At 37.1% G+C, this 26938-nt stretch overlaps 5 protein-coding genes across 6 annotated transcripts; 3 read left to right on the forward strand and 2 right to left on the reverse strand.

Moving 5' to 3' along the window:
- The first annotated feature begins 556 nt into the window (after nt 1-556).
- On the forward strand, nt 557-1810 carry LOC125209092 (phytochrome A-associated F-box protein-like). Its single transcript, XM_048108693.1, has one exon. It carries the CDS (start codon nt 675-677, stop codon nt 1659-1661), a length of 987 nt encoding a protein of 328 aa, XP_047964650.1. The 5' UTR covers nt 557-674; the 3' UTR covers nt 1662-1810.
- Nucleotides 1811-3496: 1686 nt separating this feature from the next.
- Nucleotides 3497-4865, reverse strand: LOC125215496 (universal stress protein PHOS34-like). The gene is made up of 4 exons (XM_048116925.1): nt 4572-4865; nt 4247-4341; nt 3882-4003; nt 3497-3791 (listed from the first exon to the last, which is right to left on the reverse strand). The coding sequence occupies exons 1-4, from the start codon at nt 4741-4743 to the stop codon at nt 3701-3703; spliced, it is 480 nt and encodes a 159-aa protein (XP_047972882.1). The 5' UTR covers nt 4744-4865; the 3' UTR covers nt 3497-3700.
- A 5389-nt stretch (nt 4866-10254) lies between these two features.
- Nucleotides 10255-12776, forward strand: LOC125212238 (E3 ubiquitin-protein ligase BAH1-like). Its single transcript, XM_048112340.1, has 6 exons — nt 10255-10648; nt 11341-11585; nt 11667-11921; nt 12082-12219; nt 12367-12425; nt 12490-12776. Exons 1-6 carry the CDS (start codon nt 10456-10458, stop codon nt 12593-12595), a joined length of 996 nt encoding a protein of 331 aa, XP_047968297.1. The 5' UTR covers nt 10255-10455; the 3' UTR covers nt 12596-12776.
- A 5130-nt stretch (nt 12777-17906) lies between these two features.
- LOC125215404 (E3 ubiquitin-protein ligase BAH1-like) lies at nt 17907-20302 on the forward strand. Of its 2 annotated transcripts, none has more exons than XM_048116809.1 (6): nt 17907-18230; nt 19089-19333; nt 19402-19659; nt 19731-19868; nt 19943-20001; nt 20089-20302. In XM_048116809.1, exons 1-6 carry the CDS (start codon nt 18047-18049, stop codon nt 20195-20197), a joined length of 993 nt encoding a protein of 330 aa, XP_047972766.1. In that variant the 5' UTR covers nt 17907-18046; the 3' UTR covers nt 20198-20302. The 2 variants fall into 2 exon arrangements, with proteins under 2 accessions (XP_047972766.1, XP_047972767.1); XM_048116810.1 differs by having other exon boundaries at nt 20092-20302.
- Nucleotides 20303-20405: 103 nt separating this feature from the next.
- On the reverse strand, nt 20406-26708 carry LOC125215403 (ABC transporter C family member 14-like). The gene is made up of 11 exons (XM_048116808.1): nt 26511-26708; nt 23867-25984; nt 23406-23726; nt 23249-23335; nt 22531-23154; nt 22276-22440; nt 21892-22186; nt 21561-21775; nt 21133-21438; nt 20985-21048; nt 20406-20916 (listed from the first exon to the last, which is right to left on the reverse strand). The coding sequence occupies exons 2-11, from the start codon at nt 25940-25942 to the stop codon at nt 20576-20578; spliced, it is 4494 nt and encodes a 1497-aa protein (XP_047972765.1). The 5' UTR covers nt 25943-25984; nt 26511-26708; the 3' UTR covers nt 20406-20575.
- Between the last annotated feature and the right edge of the window lie 230 nt (nt 26709-26938).

Raw genomic sequence — 26938 nt, forward strand, 5'->3', positions numbered from 1 at the left:
AATGATTAATACAACGATGAATTGTTCATTATTAGTCTATTTATTAAATACATTTGTAGGGAAAATTAAATAATATAAAAAATAATGATGTAAAAATGAAATGTTGAGTTAGGGAGAAATAAGGGAGAAACCAATGTAGCAGTTGGCTAAAAACTGGGGATAAAAGATGTGGCCTCTAAGGATTATAGAACATTTTTCCACAATATTCACTTTTTGGATCCACCGTTGGAGTAAGGATTATAGAACAATAAAATATGAGTAAGTTAAAAACCCAAAATATATTGGTTTGAATTTGAATGGGAACAATGGAGTAATTCACAATTGATGAATTCCATTTTATGTAGTACTACTACTCCATTTGATATTATCATGTTGGAATATAGTAGTCGATTATTTTACATAAAGAAACTTCCCTTTTGCAATAATTTATACCCTATTGCCGCAATTATATGCAACTTTTTCAACACGTGCATGACATTTCCGCTAAACCAGCAAATTTTATTCCGTCACCAATTCATCTCCAACCACAGAAATACTTTTGCAACGTCAGTCCCTAATTTATTCCAAATTTGCCAAACACGCCCTCTCCCGCAAAGCTAGAAAACCTCCACCACTCTCACTCCGCCATTTCCAGTTTTCCACTCTCTCTCTCTCTCCAACCGCTCGCAACAACAATGTGTGAAAGCGCTTTCTCGAGCCTCTCCGACGACGTCATCCTCAACATATTCTACAAGCTCGCCGACGATCCTAGGGTTTGGGCTCGGATCGCCTGCGTCTCCACCAAATTCTCCGCCCTAATCCGGACCGTCTGCTGCAGAACCAAATGCGCGCAATCGATCCCCGCCGTCGTCTCCGATCTCCACCCGGAGGCGGCGCCGCCGAGCGCCTGGTCCTCTCTCTACAAGCTCTCCGTCTGCTGCCCCGGCCTCCTCCACTCCGGCGTCCTCCTCGAGAACTCCGATTTCGGCCTCGAGCGCGAGATCGGACCCGATCAGATTTATCAGGAGCACCGATTGTCACGAGCGGCGGAAACCGCCGGAGAAGAAGTTGCTTCTTCCAGCAGCCGCGATCGGCAACCGGTGGTCTCCGTTCCTGATGGCGTGTGGTCGCTTTACGATGATTTGCTGTTTGATACTCTGTACAGCGACTCCACTGCGCTGGCGGCTGAGGCGACGCCGGAAATGACCGAAATCCAGCCTGAGTTGGCGGAGACGGAGGATCGGAATCCCGACGCCGCTCCTTGTAAGAAGAGGAAGATTTCTAGGTCACACAGGTCGCATTTGGCGTCGGGGATTTGGAATCTGAGCCGTGAGCAGGGGAATAAGCTGCTCGCCAGCAGATTCAAGGGGGATAGTCTGTACATTTGCGATTGGCCGGGGTGTGTTCATGTTGAGGAGAAGAGGAATTACATGTTATTTAGGGGGATTTTTAAGAATTTCAAGCAATCGAGGGTTTGGAGAACGATCAACGATGGGTGTAGGAGCAGGATTGATTTGAATTGTGCGTTTTGCGCGTCGAAACAGACATGGGATTTGCATTCATCGTTTTGTTTGAGGAGATATTTTGGCTTCCATGACGACGGGGAGCCAGTCGTTAGAGCCTATGTTTGCGAAAATGGGCATGTTTCCGGAGCGTGGACTGATTGGCCTTTGTACACTTGAACCTGCAATCTGCTTGTTTATGGGTAAAAAATAGTAGAATATAGTTTTCTTTAGCATTAATTAGTTATCCGCTTTAGTTACATTTGTTGTCAATGTTTGTTATCTTATGACTCTTTCAAGATATATCTATGTTTGTTTAGTTTGTGCAATGGGAGTTGCATACATTATTTGAGCTTTGCAGTAATAAACTTGATTTTGATAATATGTCAAATTATCTTTGGAGTAACCTGGAATTTTGTTTTGATATGGAGTGATTCTCAGCTTGGTTTGACGCAGTTGTGAAACTGTATATCATGGTCTTCTATTTGGAGAAGTGTGGAGAAACATAAGAGAGGATTATGTATTGAAGCCCCTTGCATTCCTGACTTGTGACTTCTTGATTTTGACCTTGTTCGATGAGCTTGTTTTCTAATCATAGGAATTTGGCTTTAGTGAATCTGGGATACTGTTAAACATCTTGGCCTTGTGACCAGTCGCATGACCTTGTTTCATTTTACATATATCAGCGTTCATGGATGAACTTGGTTCTTGAATCATAGAAATTTTGGTCCACCTAAATTAGGGAAACTATGAATTATTTTGGCCTTGTGAAGTTGTGACTGACCACATGACCTTATGTTTTATACTCAACATTTGTTAATGAACTTGTTCTCTAATCATAGAAATCTTTATTCGGTGATATTGAATCATCTTGACCTTGCGGCAACTCTCAGTCATCTCGACATTACCTTCTTGTATTTTGAACTTGTTCTCTAATCATATGGACTTGGTGGGCTAATGTGTTCCAAGCTCTGTTCTTTCTTCCAAATTTTATTGATGGGCTTGTTCTACACTTATAAGAAATGTCTGTTCAACGAAACGTGAGGAACTTCCAATGTCGAAATCATCTTTGATTGATTATCATTGGTCTTAGCATAGCCCCTCCGAATTCTTCCATCTGAACTCTTTGGATTCTCATCATTTTCATTCTTGCTGTTAGCTTGTACCAGCTTTTATAGTTTTTGTCTGTTTGCTAGTATGATTTAGTATCATACTCCTACTACTTACTAAAGTATACTTGCATTATAGTGTTGATTAAACTACTTCCTGTTGAACTGCATGATTTCGACGTGGATGATGGAATGTATATTCCTCTATTATAATGGGAGATGGAGGATTGATATTTTTACAACTATAAAGCTACTAATTTTAATTTATATCCGTAGTGCGAGGGAGCCTTACATATTTCATCTTCTTGTTACAAATATTACTGGTTTCTGGTAATTTGGTTACGTATGGCATGTCTAACATTGACACTTTAGATTTGATGTCTTTACATATCGTCATTGGTGCCTGGTGTTAATATTATTGGGTGAAAAAATTATGCTAATTTTTTTAAAAATGTGATAGTGTTACAGGTATGTACTTACAGCTATCTATTTTGGGTAAGGCTCGATCCATTGTATTGTGTAATCTGGTAATTCGTGCCATATCTATTTAATTAGTTGATTACAACTTGGTTGTTGTGTTGCGCGGGCTTCATTATTGGTTTTCTGTTCCAGATGAAGATTTGATTTTGTTTGTTATACACTCGTATAAGTATAATAATGCAAGCACAATTATTAAAAAAATTCCAACTCGCATCGTGAGCCTCTCAGACTCAGACCCAAACAGCATGACACTAGGCTAGCATCAACAATCACCACGTTAACACGAAAAGTGTAGCCAACATTGGTGAGGAGTTTCTGAAGCATAACAGAACTTACCTTTGAGATCGCTACATAGAAAACCCATAGAAAGAAAAGGGGCGATTGCAGAAATAAATTCAAGTAGTTAAAAACATTGATACCAACTCGAAAGCATCAAATTTTGGGTTTTCTATTCAAACATGTACACACAGTCATTGTGATGAAACCATACAAACCAAGTACTTGAATTCGTTACAGGCATGATTCTTGCTTATTTATATCATATGTAGTGCACAAGAATATCCACACAGCAAGAAATTTAAAAAAAAAGGCACCATCAACATTCAACAACACTTAGAAATAGCAGTTGCATTACTTAGTATTCTTCCTTGGCTTTTTCACTATCATCACCGAGCAGTGGGCATGATGCGCGCAATAGTCGCTTACACTGCCTAAAACAGCCCTGCACCGGCGATTACACGTTTCAATATTAATTTAAAAAAGCCATACAAAACTTATTTACTATTCCAATGGTCAAAAGAGGGATGTTTACCTCTTTATAGCTCCATAACCATGGCTGCCAACAACGAGCACAGAGGCATTATGCTTGTCCACTGCGTCGCACAGAGCATTCCTAGGATCGCCCTCAATAGCCTCCATTATCACATCTTTAACCTGATTAAAATGTAATCAATCATAACCAACACTTACAAATGACTATCCTGTTGCATCTTCAAAGCAAGATTTACAATAGTTGATGGCTTGTTTGAATACTAAATAAGAGGAACAAATCGAAAACAGTGGATATGCAGTTGTGTGTCATGTAAACTAGTTCAAAAATGGAACTTCCTCTGCAATCTGCACTAAACATTAATCACGTAACCGAATTCCAAATGTTATTCAAAGCAAAATATGTACCGATTTAGCTGCACAAATTTCTTTGGACTTTTCCATAACTCTTGAGGCAATGATCTTCAAATCCCTCTCAACGTAAGGTAGCACCTCAGCAGCACCTAAAACACAAGCCACAGAAAACGAAATACTAGTAAATACTACTCCATATGCAATCAATCGAATCTACTATAAGCTTTTGTGATCAATCAAAATGCGGCAAATCCAAAATTGTCTTTGATCTTCCACTAAAATACCTAGCGATTTCAAAATCAAACAATGATCTAAATCGATCGTAATTAAAACCTAATCAACAAACGAGTAAGTATGAGGAAATTAAAAAATGACGTACCAGGTCCGGTGAGTCCGACGGCGGTCGTGGCGGAAGGCTTGGCGTGCACAATAACAAGTTTGAAAGGTGATTTTTCCGGCGCCGGCGAGAAGAAGTGTTTCAGAGTCCATTCCAAAGCGTAAAGGCTATGATCGCTGTCGTCAATTCCAACCACCATCACGGATTTATCCATCTCTGCAACGACTCGACTCGAGCTTAAATTTTTTCGAATTTTATAGAAATTAGTTATAGCACTTGCCTGGTGTAGAATTTTCTGGGGGAGAGGGGTATAGCTAGTGATCAAATTCGTAAATGAAATATAATCTAATTAAAAATTGATTTTCGACAGTTGAAACCGGACTCCGCAGCCAGCGTTTTCGGTTTTCTTGTTGGCGTTGGAATCGTGCTAGTGGGACCCGCCACTCAGTTTGCTGGCGCCACGCAGGATTGCTCAACGTGTCAATTCATTCTTCATTATCACTACAATTTTAATTAAAGTTTCTAAATTGAGGATTATATATTTACATTGAAAAAATCAAATGAATTGGTTGCGCTTTTAGATGTAGACCTCATTCAGAATTACTATTATATTTGAGAGTGCATCTTACTAGTTCAATACTCCTACTTAATATTTTCATTTCAATATGGTAATTAGAGTTTTGTAAGATAATGAAATAATAGTAATATTATCCTTCCGTGAGTAACTTAAGTTGTGCATAAATTTTAATTGTAAGTCTAGGGCGAGTAATCGGACTCAATAATAGATACTCCCCCCCCCCCTCATTAAGAGTCACACTTTTGCATTTGAGTCCGTCCTCAATTAAAAGTCACACTTACCATAAATAGTAAATAGGTCTCATATTCCACCAACTTAATTCACTCATATTTTTATTATAAAATCAATATAAAAAATGGGTCACACGTTTCCCTAACTTTTTCAACCAACTTTTCTTTACATTTCTTAAAACTCGTATCCAATCAAAGTGTGACTCTTAATCGGGGACCGAGGGAGTATCAGTTAGAGACGTCACCCACCAATGTTTATCATGTGGAGTGTATGCAGTGGCGGACACAGTAAGAGGGGGTGAGGGGCTTAAGCCCTCCCCAAGAAGTTTTTTTTTTTGTTTTTTTTTACTTCTAAAATTTTCGAAAGCTATCATAAGCCCCTGCCAAATCAATGTTGCTGAGGTCTAAATCTATAAAAATCAAATGGTAGGATGGGCTGAACTGAATCTGAAATAAAAAGTTGCAGAGAAAATAAGTAATGACGGTTGTGCAGCGTGAAGAAGAAGACTCAATTTTAATAAATTTAATATATTATAATTGTATTGAAACAAGTGATGAGCTATCATCTCTTTTAAGTGATGCGGAGTCTCACTTATTTTATTGCCTTAAAATATGTGTATTTTGTGTGAAAGTTTCTTTTTAAACATAATTCATTTTCTTGATTACTTAGTTTTAAAAAAAGGTTAGTTAATTTTAAATTAAATAATATTTCCTTCCCGACTAAAAATTTCTTTTGAATCATAATTCATTTTCTTCCCATATCATCGATGCAAATTTAATAACTGTTTACTGAGTTTAATCTATAATTCAATTATTCTCTTTTATTCTTCTTTTTCCAATTTTATGCAAAATTAATTTTTTTTAATTTGTCATATTTAATTAATACGTGACTATTATGTTGGAAATATGACAAAAGACATGCTATGCAATACATTTGTAATTTAATATGATTCAAGTACTCTATATTATTTTATAGATAATATACGGTACCATTTTGATTATGCATTAGACTAGTTTTATTTATAAATATTAATGCATATCTTATACTAGTATTTGTTACGGATGTTAATTTTCAGATAACACGGAGGTTCAAAATTTCTACAGTTTTACATTCATATGAGGGGTAATACACAATCATCTATCATTATAAACTAAAACGATTGAAAAATGACCTATGTATTTGGTTGTCCGATTATGTATTAATTTTTTTTTATCTTAATTCTCTATCTCTACGCACACAATTCAGCCCCTACTAACAAAATTTTATGCGTCCACCACTGAGTGTATGAGACTTCTTGGGAGCTCAGTGTTGAAAAAGCCTGAAAACGTGAGCAAAAGCCTCTATATTGTGTTGGTTGTATGTAAGTTGTACGCAATGATTTGAATGAGCCGCCTCTTTCAACTCTTCAACTCTTCAACTCTTCATCCCAACCCAGAATGTGGTATAGTAACAGCTTAATTAACCGGCTTCACGTCAAACTATTTTCATTTTCAAATTACACCCTCCTCTGAGTCTCCCATCCAACAACCGACCAAAATAACACATCTCTTCAGTTTATGAGAACGCATGTGTAAACAAATCACAACTTTGGATGCTCTCCATTTCAAGGAATGTTTTAAAAATATGACTAGTAAGTGAACCCAAAAAGTTAATGGTTCATGGTTTAACTGGTCTGATCGGTTCAATCAATGATCGGACCGAAATATTATATAAATATATAGATATAATAAAATATAGATTATACTCTCTCCGTCCACTCCATCAGGGGCGGAGCTAGGATATTTCACTTGAAGAGGAGCAAAAATATATTATGTAGAAAATTTTTATGTATTTGAGAGGAGCGTTTATTGTATTTTGTTAATATAATTGAGAATTTATATATAAAAATACAATAGTGTTGAAGGCATGAGGGGGGCATTTGACCCTGCTCCAGACATGCTGGCTCCGCCCCTGCACTCCACATTCTTGAATAACATAAGATATTAGGAGGAGTTGTTAGATGGAGTAAGTAAAGAAAAATATAATGGAATATTTTAATGAAAATTAAGGAGGAAGATTTTATTTACAGGTGGACGTCTTGAGTGGGATGGTGGGAGTATATAATTATTTTATTGACGAGTTAGGTCACCTTACTTCCAATTTCTTTGAGTGGTCGGTTCATTGCTATTACAGAGAAATGAGTGGTTTTTTTAAAAAAAAATAAGATAGCCTTTCTTCATCACTTTTTCGCACCCTTTCTTTTTAATTTCAGTCTCCCTCTCTCTGTCTATCAATCTATTGTTTCTTTACAATTTGCCGCCTCTCTGTATCTCATTCTCTTGTATCAATTTCTCACTCTCTCTATATCAATTTCTCTCTATTTTTTTCTCAATTTTACAGCCATATTTCTATCAGATTCCTTTTCTCTTTTCTTTAAGTTTCATCTCTATCACTTCTCTCCGTATTATCAATAAGACCGATGTGTGTGAATTGGTCATAGCGGTAGAGAGGTTAAAATAATATCTGAAACCAAAGGTTTCAGGTTCGAGTCTTCCATGGCGTGGTCTTAGAGCATCCACAATAGACGGACTAGCCAATAGCCTAGCACTAAGACTAACCAAAAACACCTCTTGCCACATCATCATCATCAGGACTTTGCACAGCCTAATAATAGGCTAGCACTAGGACTAGCCGACGCCCTAGCCAAGCAAACAAATTATTAACAAATACGTAATTAAAATTTGACACTTACGGATAAAGTGCAACCATTTTATTTCATAAAAAAAACATACATAGTTCAAAATTAAAAAAAAATTAATCCAACAAAAAAAACATCTTCAAGTTTCACACACGCGTCCCTCGTCTCACTAGTGGGAGTCCCCTTGGCAAATGATGCAAATGAAATGAAATGCAACGAGCCGTATATATAAAGTTGGAAATAATAATAATAATAATAATAATAATAATAATCCGCTCGCCGACTGTTAGCCGATCGCGTCAGCACCATAGTGGACGAGCGATCGGCTAACGCCTTCACGCCGCGGACGACCGCTCGTCCACTCCGTTCGTCCGACCCGCACTCGCCGACTCCAATAGCGGACGAACACGACGCCTGAGCCGCTAGCCGGTCGCTAGGGCGTGCGTTCGTCTGCTATTGCGGATGCTCTTATATTTATGTTCATTTAACCATAATTTATAGTAAAAAATAATTTGTACCGGTTTGTCTGGTTCACGATTTCCAGCTGAACCAAAAAGGCTAAACTGTGAAGAGTTTTTTTCATGCAAACCGTATCGGATCGGACATAGTGTCAGTTTGCGGCCGAATCAATCGGACCTGCCGGTCCGATCAGATTTTTAAAGCACATTTTCAAGTTTTTACAAGAGTCCAAATAAATCATAACTTTTCGATTCTATCAAAATTTATCAAACAAGTACTAATACTCCACAATTTAGTGTATTGGATGTGTTTTTGTTATAGGAGAGGAAGGACTTTTAATTAATAAATATATTTTGACATGTTTATAAGCGGATGTGATTAAATGAATAATTGAAATTCTATCATAATCAAAGCAAATCTTAGCCATTGTGTCTTGTGATGTAACCGTTAAATTTATATCACGCGTCATCTAATAATGTAGATTGTGCAGTCTAATAATGTAGCTCGACTAATAATGTAACGTGTTTTAGTCTAATAATGTAGATTGTGTAATGTAATAGTGTAACTCGGCTAATAAAGTAACGCTTTTATTGTAATAATGTAGGTCGGATATTATTATCACAACCAAGGCTGAGATTTGCTTTGATTTTTGACAGAATGTTACTTATTGACACACCAATGTTTCTAAGTATATATTCTAAAAGTTGCACACACATCGATTCCAACTAATTTAGATTTTAGAGTATTATTACCTATAAAATTAAATATGACACATATTATACTTTGATTACTACTATTTCATATTACATGCTCTTGAATTTTCAACTAATTGGAGGGAATATGTGAGCGTCTTATCAATCTAATCTCAATTTAAAAAAAACGTCAATATGAACGTATGAAACCAAACATTGAAAGAGGCTGTTTTGCCACTAAAGTGATTCCAAGAACTACATTTGTCATTAACACTATCCAATTCTATAGTCAATCAAGTTGCATCCGAATAAGTATTATGCAGTATTTGGGTCCGTAAATAGCATATTCTTGTTAGTGCTATTCTTATGACTACTCAAACTCAACCCACGTCTAAAATAAAGTTACTAAAAAAATGTTGATTATTACTTATTAGCATGGAAATCAAGTATATCCACTCTTAAATAAATGGATGTGACTATCAACAATGACTACACTCCAATAAATGGATGTGACTCTCAACAAAGATCTGCCGCTGATTTTGATAAATTTGTTGAATTAATTCGACACATTACAATTACACATAAATTCCACAATTTGTATCCGAGTTATAAAAAAAAAATTAAAACGAAGACACATGTAGCACGCCTTGTTATATTCCAGTATAAGAAAAAAACGATAAAATGAAACAGATACTAGTGTAACACGCTTCTTATACTCCTTGTGAGTTATTTCTATAATATAAAATGGAACAAACAAACAAATAATAGGTACTGTAATATAATATGAAACAAACAATAGTGTAACACGCCGGTTCATTTTTGTTAAATTATTAAATAATATTTATATTTCAGTATTGTTGTTATTTTAAATGAAACAACAATAGTGTAACACGCCGGGTCTATTTTCTTAAATTTTGAAAATAAAATTTCTGTTTCAGTATTGTATGTTAATTACGTTCACGTGGTAGAGAAATGATTAATAGCCCAAAATTAGAAATTGAATTAAGCAGATAACTAACATTCCATGTAAAATGGAGTATTATATAAACAAATCCAAAAACAAGTCCATTTGATGTAAAATACACAAAACTGTGACGAGGAATCCCACCTTCTCTTTTCTCTCTCCTAATTTCGTCACCTCCACTGCTCCATTCGCGCATCTCTTCTTCCTTTCTTTTCTCCTTATCTTCATCACTTTTTACTCAATTGTTTTGTGTCTAATTAGTTTACTTTCACGGAAAGAAGCAAAACCAGAGATTAATTGGAGAGATCAATGCCAAATTCGGGATAATGAAGTTCTGTAACGAATACGAGGAGATGATGCAGGGGTTGGGGCAGAAGAAATTGCCTCGGATTGGCTGCGGGAGCCTCAACAATATTTTGGAAAGTTGCAGAAAACAGCTCCTCCATTCACATACTGCTGATGTTCGTGACGATCAAGCTAATGCGGACGGGGTTTCTGCTGACTCACAGCCCTGTTCAGGTCATTGATTTAATTGAGCTATCGTTTTTTCAATGTAATTTGTTTTTTTGTGAAAACGTGGTTTATATACAATTCATTCGTATAGAGTTCGATGTTGACTGAGTTTTTGAAACATGACGACCGTTTCTGCTGCCATGAATTGTGATAATGGCTTCGAGTTAGTGAGATCTGTTTAAAATGTGGTATAATTGATTTGATCCTGCAGTTTGATTTGTTTTTTAGGTTGTTCGTGTTGATTTATGGAGCCTCAAGTAGCTATCATTAATTCAACTTTTTGATCTGTTTTGTTAGTAAAGTTGCTTATAGTTGGTTTGGGCAGAGGCTGGATTAGGGTTGTTGTTTCTTACTAAATGGATGATTTGGTACATTTGTTACTAAGTATGGTTGTGGAATGTAGGTTGATATTGTGGTATTGTGCGCTTTTAATTTTATTGGAGTAGAGTTATGATTGCTTCTTTAACTCATTGTGTTGCTGTCTAATTTAGAGTTATACTATATTTCATTCTTGCTCAAATGAAGTGCTAATGGCTTTGTTTAGACATCTTTATACAGTAACTAATGTCTATATATGTATGTTGGTTGCTTGCTGAATCTAAAAGAAGTAACCTTGTTTTAGTGTTTGCTTTACAATGAGTGACATACCATTTGTTTGCTCTTGTCTTTTCTGATGCAAACTTTGGTGGGTTACTTAGTGTGCGAGGGGACGTTTTTCCCTCCGCTTCTCAAGGAGATCCGTGGAGTAGTTGGATTTTTCAATAGCAGAGCGCAGGCACTGCTTGATCGTCACCTACCATCTGGTTGCTGCAAGTGCTTTCTATGGTTGGGAGATAGATTACTAGGAACTGATGTTGAGCTTATTCAAGAATGTGAAACTCTGATTGCTTATGCTACGATTAGCACCATTGCTGTGCGCAGATTGCTCCAAAAATACGATAAGGTACTTCCTACCTGAAGTTTGCCACATTTTGTTTTGATAAATTGTCAAGAGATCTTATCTGCTGATTATATTTGACTACAGATTCATTATTCTAAGCAAGGTCAAGCTTTCAAGTCGCGTGCTGTAAGCATGCGGGTTGAGATCCTTCAGTCACCTTGGCTCTATGAACTTATGGCTCTCCACATAAATTTAAGAGAGGCTAAAGCAAATATGGGAAGTGCTCCTCTACAATTAGATGGGTTCAGTCTGATATTCGACAATATGAAACCATCTCTCTCATTTGAGCTCTTTGATTCAATCAAGCTCAACATTGAGTTAACCTGCTCGATATGCTTGGTGAGTAAATCTGATAACTGATGCTAAAGAAAACTATGTGTAAAGCATTAGTAAATCTTGATCTTAGTGAGTTTACACACCAATAATAGTAAATCTCAACTTTTACATACATATTCTGAACCAACTTTGAATAACGAGTTTGTTTTCCCTTATTCTTCAGGAGACGTTATTTGATCCCGTATCTCTTGGCTGCGGTCATCTGTTTTGCTACATGTGCGCATGTAAAGCTAGTTCAGTGAGTGTAGTGGACGGGCTCAAGGCAGCTAGCGGGCGTAAGAAATGTCCAGTGTGCCGTGAGGTAACTTGCAACCTTACATCTAGGCTGCCCTCGACTTGTTTTCTGGCTTTGTTTTTGGTTTGTTACTTGTTTAGTAGTCATTTTCTTTGCATAAAAAAGAATGCCTAGGCTGCCTCTCTCCAACATTCATGAATTGATTGATCTCAGGTGGGAATATACGAATCTGCTGTGAATTTGGAAGAATTGCATATCCTATTGAAAAGAAGGTAAACACATAAATCTACTAGTATTACAACGTTGGCATTAGATTGATGCCATTAATTTGGACAGTTGGCCTGAGTATTGGGAAGAACGCCGCAAAATGGAGAAAGCAGAGAGAATTGAGGAGGCAAAGCAGCATTGGCAGTCTCAGGCAGCTCGATTTATGGGTATTTGACTTCTCAATCCTTCCCTTGTAATTATCATTTTTTCATTTTCTTTTTGGCTGTATATAAGTTTGTTGATAACCATTGGATATGTAACATGTTAATGGTGCATATTTTTTTTAAATTCATTTTACTTGTAGAGTTGTAGACTTGTAGTTATATTACATCAACACGCTTTGAATTTCCACATTACTATAATCATACAATTAACTCTCATTGTATTTTTGTATGTAGCTTGAGATTTTCTAAATTTAAGTGACCAAGTTACAAGTCAACTTTTACTAAAAATTGAATGGATAACATTTCCTTGTATAGTCATACATGGACTAAAATCTACTCCCCCCGTCATACAAAAGATGTCACACTTTCCTTTTTAGTTTGTCCCACAAAAGATGTCACATTTCCATTTTTGGAAAAAGTTCTCTCTCACATGAATATAAAAACAATATTTTCTCTCCATTTAACACACAAAATAAAAACTCCTAAAATCTCGTGCCGTCACACAAGTGGTGTGACATCTTTTGTGGGACGGAGGGAGTAAGAAACAGTACGGGGGTGTTCGGTTTGCAAAATTGTAGTATCTGAGATTAAATTTGTAGTGTGTTTGGTTTGTGAGATTCAATCTCACAGTTCAATTCTAGATGGATAATCATGAGATAGTTAGTCTTAGCTAACCCCTTATGATTAAAATAATCTCACAACTCAATCCTATATTAAATCTTGGTATTATTTTATCTTGAAAATCGAACACCACTTGTGAGTACTATAAATCCAGTCATTCTTGATAATGGTAGGACCTTATATGACTCATACGAATCTTGAGATAGATTTGCAAAAAATCGAAAAAATATTAGTATAATTTTAAACAAAATACTGCCGTGATCGTTTTGACCATAGTTTTACCACTTTTTTGTTGTTGTCATGTATCCATTCACTTAATACTCCTACTCCATAAAGAAAAGGCATTAGTACATTTTATCAAAAAATCATTGCATACTATAGTTGATAATTAAAATTCTTTCGACTTAAATCTATTTAGATAGTGTTTATCTCGCACCTATTCTCACCTAAATTATATTGCGCGGAACAATCAATTCGCAATAAGCCAATAAATACGCCAATTTCTGAGAAACTGTTTCAATCATTTGATATCTCGGTTATAATTATGAACTATGAACTATGCATGCTGTCTTAATAGTATTAAACAAAATACTGCCGTAATCGTTTTGATCTATGGTTCTACTTTTACCACTTTTTTTTCATCTATTAATATATGAAAGTCATTGCATTTTATCCCAAAAACCATTTCATACTATAGTTAAAAAATTTCGGTCGACTTAAATTTAATTAGATAGTGTTTATCTCTGGTGCACTTATGTGAAAGGGCCTTCTCGTACCTATTCTTTCCAACCGAAATTGTATTAACAATCAATTCGCAATAAATATGGTTTTAATTATTTTGAGAATAAAATATTTTATTATATGATGTATCATGAGGACTATACATGGTACTAGTATGTTACCAACTCAACATAAAATAAGAAATAAACTATAATACTTTATTAATAATAAAGTCTTGATATTATTAATTTCGTATCTACCCCGTATGTTAGTGAAGGTTCAAACTTCGATGTATATATGTAGATGGCACTAGGTGAAAAAAGTGGAAAATACTATAAAATATCGACTTGGTGCCTTGTTTCAATATTAGTGCTTCGACTCATTACAATCTCCATAATCACAGATTAATTATGAGCACATATGCAGAATGAGGACATCTGTAGTCACGAGAATAATACATCTAAAATTAAAAAAACAAAATTAAAAGTAAAGATGATTGCACTCCAATATCTTTAGATATTTTCTTATGAGTGGCGAGAGTTAAATGGGAAGTAAAATCTTATAATTATTATATTTTTATTTTTATTTTTTTCATGAAAAATTATTCTCTAAGAAAGAAGGTATTCAGAAAAGTATTATACTTTTGTATTTTGGAATGCATCTTATACTATTTTTTTATTTTAAAAGTAATTTATCTTTTTATATACTTTTTTTTTATAGAATTTTATTACTTTTTGAATGGATATATTTCCGTTTTAAAAAAATAAATAGATAATAGTACTCCCTCCGTCCCATTAAAGATGACCCACTTTCTTTTTTGGTTTGTCCCAACCAAAATGACCTATTATTTAAAATGGAAACCCCTTTATCTCTACTTTATTCCTTTACTTTACTCTCTTCATTTAACACACAAAAAGAAAGAGGTCATCTTTCTTGGAACGGAGGGAGTATATTTTTTTATATACCTTTTTTTATCGGAGATGCTCTAATAAGGGATAATTTGCACTTCACGGTTGACATGCTACGAATTCAATTCCAAACTATTATCCGTAAATATCCATGGCTTATAAAATGGGAATCCATCTCATTCTGAATTTTACACTGAAATATTTCTTAATTTTTTTAAACGAAAAAATTGAACACAACAAGAGGATCGTTGTTTGAGTCGGAATTAGATTAAGTGGTAGACAATAGCTAGTGGGTTTTCGAGATTCTACGCCCACTATCGAGGGTTGCCGTAAAACACAAACATCTATTTATAATATCTTAAAATCTACTGAGAACTAATCTAATTGGTGGAACTATAGGACTACGTGTTTTTTTTTTTTCATTTTTCAACATGATTTTAGATATTGTTACAGAGAATAAATATCTTGAAATAAAATATGCGAGTCCATATATATTTCTTGCCATCTTTTCGATTCCTTTTTAGACAAATTTAATTTTTAGATTTATGTATATTACAATAACATGGTTAACATTCTTTACCATGGTTAACATTAACACAAAGAATGAAAGTTGAGCGAGCCTATTTAATCATGAATCGTTTCTGACTATAATCATTGCGTCAAACATTAGCTGTTATTGGGTGAAGCAAATTATACTAGTAATATTTTTTTGGTTGTGTGTTAAATATGGAGTAGTAGTAATTAGTTTCTTCCACTCAAAAGAAAGAAAGTGATTGTTATATTAATTACCCTATATTTTATATATCTCAGTGGTAATTTAATGATGATCTCCAACAACCCACAACCACTACCCACATATAGTCGTTTTAACATTTTAATTTTTAGTATAAACTTAGGCACTTAGCCCAAGAAAACATTAATTTTGTATCTATTGTATCCATTATTTATAGGATATACTCATTTTCAGATTGTCTCATATCCTATTATATGTTTTTTAAACATTCACATAATACAAAAATAAAATTAACACCATTTTATAACTTTCTTAAAAACACATATTCAAAAGAGATATATGTGTCATAAATAATTAGATAAAAAAAAGTAGCATAGAAATTTGAATGCCAAAAAATAGTGGTGTTGTAGTCATACTGTACATAGGCATTGCTAATAAACAGTTTGTATTAATTAGTGTTTAATTACATTAGCTAAAATAACGATATTTAAATTAAATTAGTGTTTAATTAGGAAATACATCAACAGTTTTAACTGGTTTTATATCTTAATCATTACATCATAGAAGAATAATTAATTGTGAGGTGCTAGTCAATAAATTTTGATTCGTGATTTCCAGTGACTAGTTCATGTTGACCTAATTTTAAAACAAAGTAGTGTGTCATCAAAGATTGCACCAAGGAATAATGTCAATTAACACTCCATATGATATTTTCTTAAGAGTGATTAGAGATAAAGAACTTTTCTGATTGACTTGGCTTTAGCAGCACTGGGCGTTAATTTTTGAATAGTCCAGCACAATAGATTACTTTTATTTCATTTGTTAATATGGCCTTTTAAAACATATATACTCCCAATATTTATGAGAAGAGAATTGTATAATCTTAATTCACTCAAATATATAACTGCGGACATTCAAATTCTTAGCTTATTTCTTTAATACTTTTAACTAGGTTAATTTCACAGATCGAAATAATTGTCACGGGAACTTAAAAATATCTAATCTATTAAACCAAAAGGCAAGAATTAGTCAAGCGCGGCTGAAACTGATTTGTAATAAAGTAAGTAGTATATACATATATAGATAAAAATGACAAATTAAGCATACTTATGAAGTTGTACTAAAATATAAAGAAATAATAATATACTTGTAATAAAATATTACACTTAGTATGAAATATGAATGGATAAAAATGAAAAAAAATCACCATTATTGTAGAGCTTATGGTTGAAGTCATGTCAAGTAGAAAGCATAATTAGAGAATCAACAATTTCCATGTGATTTCCACACCAGAATACAGTTTTACTTCATTTTTTTCTCTCTCTTTTATATTATAATTTTGCATAGTTTTCGATTTTCTTTCAAAATATGCTTAAGAAGACCTTTTTTCTTTCATATTATCCCTATTATTTACTCAAAAGAATCCACGCCATAGTAACATACTCCCTTCATCTCTTAACAAGAAACACACTTTGATTTGACTGAGTTTTCAAAAATTTAAAAAGTTAATAGAATATAAAATTCTTGTTATTCCCGTACAACTGAAAATGAAAAACCAAGACAATTAATGACAAATGGAGAAAGTATTTATTATATAACTGTATCCTTGTTTTCTTATGTAGTACGCCAAATCTATGTGACCACCTTTTGGCAGGCCATTAATAACATTTTACTAGTAAATATAGAAGTTATGGAGGCTAGTAATTTAATTGTCACCATTTAATGCTCAAATACTATTACCATATTACCCATTCTACTTAGTTATAGATTCTTTTTTGAATCATTATATTTGGACAAATATTAAAAGTCATTAATTGCTAGTTTATTTTATGCTTTAATCGGCTGTACTACCAGTTAATAATGATTTATTCTCGTTAATCCCCATCCTTTTGATTTCGTTATTAAAATTAATTAGTCAAACATATTGAAGTCAACCACTTTCATGATTTAATTACAAAATCATAATGACAATGTGATTCTCATACATTAATTGAGTCCCAAGGGAGAAATGAATTTGACATTATGTGTGAGACTGAGTGTGTAAATTATGAACATAATAGATACTAAATCAATATCAAAATTGAACCAAACCAAATAAATTACAATATTTTGATAATAGAAAAAGAAAATAGAAAAAGCATAACACAAATGTGTGAAAGAGAAGCTTATTTTGGGCATGAGTTAGCGTGAAGTTCTGAAGGAGAAATTGACTTTTTCGGGTGATTCATATCCTTTAATACACATATACACGTCATTAAGCCGCAGTTAATGCTGATTTCACATGTATTTCCTAAAGCTATGCTATTGCTATATATAGGGATTACTCATTTTCACATCATTTTCTTCTTCTTCTTGGAAACAGAGAGAGAGTCTCTTCAAGTTATACATACATACATACATATATCATTTCACAGAGATATCAAGAGAGAAGGTATTACTATTAATTATGAGGAAAGGGGAATAGATATATTTAATCTAAGATGAAGTTCTGCAAGAAATATGAGGAATACATGAAGGCACAGGGGAAGAAGAAATTGCCTGGGGTTGGTTTCAAGAAACTCAAGAAAATCTTGAAAAGATGCACAAAACAGCCTCATCATTTAGATGCTGCTCTTCTTACTGATCTCAATCTCAACAATCATACTTGCCCACAGCATTGCTCAGGTTCCTTATCTCTCTTTCATCACTTTTGTTTAGATTTGGTCAATTTTATTGGAATTCTGTTAATTTGTGAGTTGATAAATATTCAGTTATATCCGGGTATGTTTGGCTCAAAGATGACAGCTTTACTTTTTGTGTTATTGCTTATTAGTGCATCATTGCTTGCTTATAATTGTTTCAAAGCGGAAGATATATGTATTATTATGGGAGTAGTGCAAATTTAGGACTTGATTATTCCAATTAAAATTAGGACTTGATTACTCCCATTAAAATGAACAACTCCTAAATTAGGACTTATTAATCCCATATTGCAAATTAGTTAGAAGTGAAAGTAAGACTAGACATCCAAAAAAATAATTTTGTGCATGCTCACATGTTGATATTGTTGGATTTCAGCAATACTTCAGGATCAATAATAAAAACACACACGAACATAATTTTATTAAATTCTCAACAACGGTGTACGAAACATCAACACACAACACAATGATGTACGCAACACCAACACAACACTACGACTCTTGGAGGACACACCTCACAAGACACCCGAGGTCCGAGAACACACCTCTAGCTCTATGAGGATGCACCTCACACACTAACTCTCGTACACACTCACACACTCTTATCTCTCTAATTGTGTTAAGAACCGACTCTACCATCCCTAGAGAATTCTAGCACATCTACTAATTATTTAATATTTATTCTAGCTAATCTACTAATTATAATATGTCTCGGCCATTATAGATTCTTCACCTAAGTCAGGTGGAGATTTATTCTCAATAGATATTAGCAAAACACATAACCAGGTAATTCGTCAAAGCCACAAGATAAATGGACTCGTATGTTTACTGACTTGTGCAGTTTGTGATGGCACATTCTTCCCTTCCCTTCTTGAGGAAATGTCTGCAGTAGTCGGATTCTTCAACGCTAGAGCGCGGAGATTGCTGCAGATGCACCTCTCATCTGGCTTGAGCAGGTGTGCCATCTGGTTCAAAGCCAAGCTCAAAGGGAATCACATCAAGCTCACTCAAGAGGGCCGCGACTTGGTCACCTACGCCATCATCAACGCCATTGCAATGCGCAAAATACTCAAGAAATACGACAAGGTATTTCATACCTCTATAAAATCATCTCACAAGTCTCATCATTAAACATTTTCTCATATTTCCTACAGATTCACTACTCCAAGCAAGGCCAAGCTTTCAAGTCACAAGCACATAGCAAGCACATCGAGATCCTCCAGTCGCCATGGCTCTGTGAGCTCATGGCTTTCCATATAAACCTCAGAGCGTCGAATTCTACCAGCTCAAGAAACTCCACTGCACTGTTCGAGGGATGCTCCCTCATGCTGAACGACGGGAAGCCCTCTTTGTGCTGCGAGCTCTTTGATTCGGTTAAGCTTGATATCGACTTGACCTGTGCCATATGCTTAGTGAGTTGCACCACATTCCATGCTTGTGTGTTTGTGCTATGTTTTAACCACTGGTCAAACGTTATCTGCAGGAGACGTTGTTTGACCCTGTCTCTCTTGCCTGCGGTCACATGTTCTGTTACATTTGCGCGTGCAAAGCTGCTTCAGTGAGCGTCGTGGATGGTCTCAAGGCAGCTAGCCATGATCAGAAATGTGCAATATGTCGCGAGGTATTGCTCCCTTACCTTGGTCATACATTCCTCTGGCAATTCTTAGTAATAAAGCCGCGTTTAACTGATTTCAGGACCGAGTATACGAAGCTCCAGTGCGTTTGGAAGAGCTGCATATTCTATTGAGGAAAAGGTAATCAATCTCCAACTGGCTTAACTGGTGGTTTATTCAAAATCAAGCAAAGTGTTTTCAGCCTTGATTTTTTCCTTTCTATCTCAGCAGTTGCCCGGAATATTGGGCAGAACGACGTAAAGCAGAAAAACGAGAGAGAGTTAAGCAGACGAAGGAGCATTGGGAGTCCCAGTGCCGCCTATTCACAGGGATATGAGCTGAGCTTAATGGAATAGTTCTATTTTCACATCCACCTTTTGTGATCTTGTCTTAATATGTATAAACCAATCTAGTTCAACCAAATGGATGATTGTTGACTCAATTAGCATTTCCTGAAGTTACAATGAATTAATAATAGTATCTCTGAATTCAAACATAATCAATCCATATATATTTTCATAAAATTTTTACAAGAACAGTTACAATGAGTTTTGGCAACTGCCTTGTGCTCTTATTTCCTCCATATTTAGCCAAAGTTGGTTGATCTTGCACACCCCTCTCTCTCCCAACACCAAAAATGTAATCTACATATGAAATCTTGATAAAAGTTAAGTAGTCGTGGTAATATCACTGTCGTGACTGCGGATTTCCCTCGTCACAGCTCGGCTGACCGGTTGGCATACTCCTGCACGAGCGCACCAAACAGAGATGGTCTCTCGAGCAAGTGGCCCGGGCTGTCGAACTCCTTGGCCAACCCTGCATTTATGACTAGCACGCGGTCACAGTCCATGACTGTTGGTATCCTGTGCGCGATGCTTATGATGGTGCACGAGGCAAAGTCTTCCCGGATAATCTTCTGGATCACTCCATCCGTGTGAGAATCAACGGACGCAGTGGCTTCATCCATGAACAGAAGTCTGCTCTTCTTCAGCATCACTCTTCCTAGGCAGAGTAGCTGCCTCTGCCCGACACTCCAGTTGTCGCCGTCGCCAGTAACTGAGTCAGATAACGAGTGGATCAGTAACTCAACCAAACGTTAATGGGGTGATATGCGAGTCGGTTACCTGATGAATCAAGCTTCCCCGGTTTTGAAGACACAACGTCCTTAAGCTGACAGCGTTCGAGGCCCTGTATAACAACATTTTTCGGCAGAATCAGATCAACCATTTCATGATTCTGCGACATTTTTTACTGCATAGAAAAGCAAGTTACCTTCCAAATTTCGTCGTCTGAGTAGACGCCTGTAGGGTCGATGTTGCTCCTCACGTTTCCTTCAAAAAGAACCGGTTCTTGAGGGATGATTCCGAAGCGAGACCTCAGATCATGAAGCCCTAGTCCCGAGATATCAATGCCATCGATCCTGATCTTCCCACCAGATGGCTCAACCAATCTGAACAAAACTTGGATCAGTGTTGATTTCCCACCTCCTGTTCGACCAACAATGCCGATCTTTTCGCCCCCGGATATGCTCAGGCTGATACCCTTGAGAACCAGAGGCGTATCCGGGCGATACCTAACCTGCTCCATCCAAGATGCAACCATTTAATCAGAAAGGTTCACATAAGAAGATACTCAGCTTCACAGTTGTTTTGCCATTAAAAGGTTCCAAAGACTACAGTAAACGAAAATCATGAGCGTACCTGCACATTGTTGAGCTCAACGTCTCCACGTGATGGCCAGTTAGGCGGAGGGGTGGAGTCCTCTTTCTTCCATTCGGCCTCAGATGGTATGATGGTGAACTGTTTTATCCTCTCAACCGAAACCATTTTATTCTCCAGAAAGCAACTCGAGTATATGGCCAAAAACAATGTCGTGTTTAGGGACAAACCATATGAGAGAGCCAAACCGACATTCTCTGCAGATTTAGATCACATAGAAAGAAGTAACAGTATTGTTAATCTAGTCGAAAATCAAACTTATACGCTTAGGCCAATGCAGGAACACCATGTAGATTTGAGGCGTGAAACAAACCTGGCGCGATAACGCTGCTAGGTAAAATTGTCATGAATAATGCAGACATGCAGAGGATGAAGCTTCCCATTAGTTCCAGACGGAATCCAAGCCATTCATTGGATCCGTTGTTGTGGAAATCCATTCGCAGATTACCGTTTACATGATTCAAATTCTCGTGACAGAAGCTCTCCTGCTTCCTAAAGCAGCGGATAGTCATGACGCCAGTGATACTCTCTGAAAAATGATGAATGATCGGCGCTTTTGTGATGGAATCAAGTCGAGTCAATTCGCGAGATGTCGAGAGGTAATAACCCTGCAAAACCACAAGAAGCGTGTATTTGCAAAATTTAAATAAAAGAAAACTAACATGCAATACAACGAGAGGAGAGGAGGAAGGCCTACCCGGTACCAGAAATTCAGCCAGGCAAGAGGAATCACGAGGATAATTGTCGGCCAAGCATACTGGCACGTGATGATTATGATGCTGAGCAGAGATACATACATCGAAAGGGTGAGGCTACTGAAGAATGGTATTAGGATATCAACGTTGGTTTGATCGGTCGATGCCTGCATGATGAGTGAAGAGATGATGATCAGTTTCTTAATGTAAGAAACTTAAACTTTCAAATATTGTGGTTTTCTCATGATTTTAGTTACCCGAGTCAAGATTCTTCCAGAGGGCGTTGTGTCAAAGAACGACATAGGTGCAAGCAGGATACTACGAAGAATCTGCAAGAAGAATATCTGGGACGTCTTTAATCCCATAACAGTAATCAAAATGCTCCTTATGAAGACGAAAACAAAGGCGACTGCTGCAAAGATGGCGTATACAGAGATGAAGAGGGAAGGGCTGAATGAATCAGCGTTCGCATCTGAAGTTTCATACGCCAACCAGTAATCACTTGCCATCAAACTCCCCTGCCATGCCACGGAGAAAAACAGCATGGCCACGACCCCCCACCATCCAAATGACTCCGTGCCATACAGCTTGTAAACTTCCAAACTCACTTTCCCAGTGGCTCTTTCTTCCTCCTTGATGAGCTTGGAATTTCCTTTGTCATGCTCGTATTTCTCTTGAGAGTTACTTTCGCCATTTGCTTCTCTTAGTTTGAAAGATCCTTGAGTTTTCACCTTCGGGGAGGTTATGTCCTCATTTTTTGTCTCTACATCAACGAGTTCCATAGAGGCTTCATGGGCAGCGACTAATGCCGTGAAGTCCAGTCCAGAATCCAGTAGGCTGTCGTACTTCCCGGATTGAACAATGGAGCCTTCTCTCATAACCTGGTTCAAGAAGCCAAATTCGAGTTCAAATGTTGCATTCATAACATTAGAACAGAAGTTTCGATATTTGTAAATGAAAAAGCTTTCCACGTACTAGGATCTGCTCAGCATTATGCAAGAAGTCGACTTGGTGTGTAACAAGTATAACAGTCTTGTCTCGAAGAATCCCTCTAACACATTCCTGTAAAATAGAAATGGGTCCAAAATGCTCGATTACTATTCCACGATGTACATTATAGAAGATTTAGTACCTTGAAAATAGCTGATCCCGTGTGAGCATCAACAGCGCTAAACACATCATCGAGAAGATAAATATCACAATCCTGATAAACGGCTCGTGCAAGCTGAATTCGTTGCTTCTGGCCGCCACTCAGATTGATACCGCGCTCTCCAATCTCAGTTTGATCTCCAAACTCCATCATTTCCAAGTCCTTCTCCAAGCAACAAACTCTGATAGCTTCCTTGTATTTCTCCCCATTCATCGGCAAACCAAACAATATGTTTTCTTGTATCGTCTCATTTTGGATCCACGCAGTCTGGGCAACGTAGGCAGTGGTACCATAGACTCTAACCTATGTGTAGAAAGCACAGTTTTTTAGCTTATGTTAGCGACCAACCAAGAATATACGAGCATCAAATGATCGTGAAAGCTAGATTTACTCACAACAAGAAGACATTATAATGCCATAACGAAAACAAAGTAGAATTGTACCTTCCCAGATAGTTTGTACATCTCACCAAGAATTGCTGCAAGAAGTGAAGACTTCCCTGATCCGACCGTCCCAACAATGGCCGAAAGCTCCCCTTTCCTTATCTCAAAATTTAAATTCTTGACTACCTCCTCCTTGCTCTCGTCATCCCAGCTAAAAGTCCCGTCTCTAACCTCCACAGCAATATTGCTGTCGCATCCTTCAACACGCTCCACCGTGTCATCCACCAACTCTGCACTAGTCATGAACTTATCCAGCCTCTGCAGAGAAATGATGGCCTGCGACAGCGAGATCATCGACTGGGGGAAAGCCCGGATCGGCTCTTGCAGCATCTTCAACAGTGAGGTTGTTGTGAACACAGTGCCAACAGTGAGCGGGAAGCCAAAGAGGAGAGCACTCCCAAACGTGATCGTGGAGATGACACCCGGCGTGCTCCACAGCACGATGATGCTAGCCGCGACCGAGTACATAAACGTGGACAGCCATTTATACTCTGTCTCTCGAAACGACTGAATCCTCTTGTTGAAGTGTTCCTCCCAAGCCTGGAACTTGATCACACGCATGTAGCTCAACATTTCGTTTGTGGCCTTCATTCTCGAGTCACGGTTCCTCATGATCTGAAATTGGTACCTGTTGTTCATCCTGGTACGAAACACCACGAAGAGAATGACCAAGCAAAGCCCGACCAGTGCGGCCAAAGTCGCAGTGCCAAGATACTGGTAAAGGATGACCAACGCCACCGTCATCTGCATCGGCATAAGCCACAGCGAATGCAGTTGCAGCATCATATCTGACAGCTGCTGAGCATCGACAGCCATGTAGTTCACAATCTGTCCGATCCCATGAGATTGTCTTGCTGAGCCAGACAACCTCAACCCCTTCTTATACAAGGATGTAATAAGCGTGGAACGGATAAGCATCCCGAGCTTCTGCGTGTGGAAGTTGAACTGGTGAGAGCTCAACACCTCAACAAATTTAGCAACTAACAAAACAGACACGAGGTAGTATCCCTCATAAGGGGAAGAGGCCTTCCCTGCTGTGAAATCAACGAACCCTTGGATCAGTGTGGGCCCAACGTACATCACGCAGAGCCTCAGAAGTGCGAGGAAGGCAGTGAAGGCAAGGTGCTTCCAGAAGCAGCGAACCAGCGTCTTCACAACAGGGTGCTTCGAGTTCTCCTCGGGCTTAGGCCAGTTCTTTTGGAAGAGACGCGACATCCGCTCTGCCTTGTGCTCCGGTGAGAGGGTAGGCACGTCCTCGAGCTTGAGGGGCGCCGTGTAGCCTTTATTCAAAAGGGGATTCAACCAAATCCAAAACATCTTCGAGATAACGGAAGCTGAAGCATAGCCAGTGACATGAGAGTCATCCGAAATTTCTTCAAACTCATGAGTTTCTGAATCCACTGACTGATGATCCCTCACCACCTCAACACCAGTCACCCCTCTGATTCCGGCTGCAAGAAGCACGACGGATAAAGGGAACATGATAATCGAGCCAATGTCATCTACTCTCAACTCTGAGCCACTTTCTTGGAAAGATATCAAACGTGTGAGAGAAGAAGCAAAGAACAACACCAAAACAGCAAACTGCACAATCCAATATGCTCGGAGAGTCGAAGGGTGTGTCGTTGCTCGAAATCTCTTCTCGTGAATAATAAGAACAGCAATTACTAAATAAGTAATCGCTTGGAACAGCCAATACAACCCATCCACGGTCTGCCATGCCGACTCAGCAGTCCTGCTTAAAGCATGTACGCAAAAAACAGACGAAACAAGTGCAACCAGCAACGAGACGAGCAGGACGAGCTTGAACCATACATTGGTTCTAACAGGATCAGTCTTCCTACTGATCAAAGGAGTACTGATCTCACCATTTGAGTGGCGAGTAGCGGTGAATCTCGAATAGAGCTTTTGGACAGCAAAGAAGAGCAAGACAATCAAGAATAGGATGTCTACAGCAGATATGAGTGCTCTTTGAGGGCATGGAGAGAGAAAGATGAATCTCAGCCATTGCAAAGGCGAGCTCCCTGATGACTGCACCTCAGAGCTAGAGCAGGAAAGTGTTGTGATCCAAGACATTTTTTATGGCTCATCAAGTCTCAAACCACCATCTTTATAGCTCTGAGAAAACAGAGATTACTTAGTTAGAAATGTTGATTCAAATCTAGGCCTCAATATCATGAACTACACCAATGTCCCAGCTTTTTATGCAGATTCGAATGTGTGAGTGTAATAATTAGTCAATAAATAATCAGATGTAGAAAAATTGCTGAGACATTGAAGCAGACAGGTGGTGGACCAAATCACCACATGAACCGGACCAAAAATAAATAGTCATATCAGATCTTGTCTGAAAAAAGATGAGATTTTGCAAAGGTGGAGATGATAATGGTTTCCACTCACAATGAATTATGAAGTAAATCTGAGAAAGCAAGAGAAAGAAAATGGATAACTGCAAAAATCATTCGAAAGTCAAAGTTGCAAAAAACAGAGTGTTTAACATTAAATAATTGAACTCAAGAATCAAAAACTGAATCTGTAACAAGGGAACTAAAAGACTAAAACAAGAATCGGACAAACTATAACGGTATTTTGCAGGAAAAAGGGGGAAGAAGATGAAGAAAGTATACTAATTTTTTATTCAAACCTCGTGTTATTTTCCTGCTCTTAGCTCGAAAAAGCAAGTGCAAAAATGAAGGTGAGGAGTTCAGAAATCCATCCTAATTTTCATTGCTATTTAAAAGCTGTGATTTGTTGTAGCAAAATGCAATAAGAAATGTTGCAATGATAAAAAAGAGGAAATTGTATACGAAGACCGATGCATGGTCGACAAACGATGAAGCGTTGGAGATAATATTGATTTGGATAGAAATATTTAAATTGAAATATTACTAAATTCAACGGCCCTTTATTTGGATTTCGTCTATGCGAATATTAAACTATTGCTGTATCTCAATGCATAACAATTCACGTTGATTGAATTCGTATAGGTCCACTAAAATCATTTATTTATGGACTTGTATATTTGTATACCCATTGAATCTATCGCCTCAAATCAAGAGGAAACACTTATCC

The sequence above is a fragment of the Salvia hispanica genome, chromosome 3, assembly GCF_023119035.1.
Source record: "Salvia hispanica cultivar TCC Black 2014 chromosome 3, UniMelb_Shisp_WGS_1.0, whole genome shotgun sequence".
Classification (NCBI taxonomy): domain Eukaryota; kingdom Viridiplantae; phylum Streptophyta; class Magnoliopsida; order Lamiales; family Lamiaceae; genus Salvia; species Salvia hispanica.

Coding starts and splice junctions, on each gene's coding strand:
- LOC125209092 (XM_048108693.1), top strand. CDS start 675: ATGTGTGAAAGCGCTTTCTCGAGCCTCTCCGACGACGTCATCCTCAAC.
- LOC125215403 (XM_048116808.1), bottom strand. CDS start 25,942: ATGTCTTGGATCACAACACTTTCCTGCTCTAGCTCTGAGGTGCAGTCA. Junction 23,155..23,248: donor ATAATGCTGAGCAGATCCTA/GTACGTGGAAAG, acceptor TTCTTGAACCAG/GTTATGAGAGAAGGCTCCAT. Junction 20,917..20,984: donor GGGGAAGCTTGATTCATCAG/GTAACCGACTCG, acceptor TATCTGACTCAG/TTACTGGCGACGGCGACAAC.
- LOC125212238 (XM_048112340.1), top strand. CDS start 10,456: ATGAAGTTCTGTAACGAATACGAGGAGATGATGCAGGGGTTGGGGCAG. Junction 11,586..11,666: donor TGCTCCAAAAATACGATAAG/GTACTTCCTACC, acceptor ATTTGACTACAG/ATTCATTATTCTAAGCAAGG. Junction 12,220..12,366: donor AATGTCCAGTGTGCCGTGAG/GTAACTTGCAAC, acceptor GATTGATCTCAG/GTGGGAATATACGAATCTGC.
- LOC125215496 (XM_048116925.1), bottom strand. CDS start 4,743: ATGGATAAATCCGTGATGGTGGTTGGAATTGACGACAGCGATCATAGC. Junction 4,342..4,571: donor CGTCGGACTCACCGGACCTG/GTACGTCATTTT, acceptor CTTGTGTTTTAG/GTGCTGCTGAGGTGCTACCT. Junction 3,792..3,881: donor GGTTATGGAGCTATAAAGAG/GTAAACATCCCT, acceptor TCGCCGGTGCAG/GGCTGTTTTAGGCAGTGTAA.
- LOC125215404 (XM_048116809.1), top strand. CDS start 18,047: ATGAAGTTCTGCAAGAAATATGAGGAATACATGAAGGCACAGGGGAAG. Junction 19,334..19,401: donor TACTCAAGAAATACGACAAG/GTATTTCATACC, acceptor TATTTCCTACAG/ATTCACTACTCCAAGCAAGG. Junction 19,869..19,942: donor AATGTGCAATATGTCGCGAG/GTATTGCTCCCT, acceptor AACTGATTTCAG/GACCGAGTATACGAAGCTCC.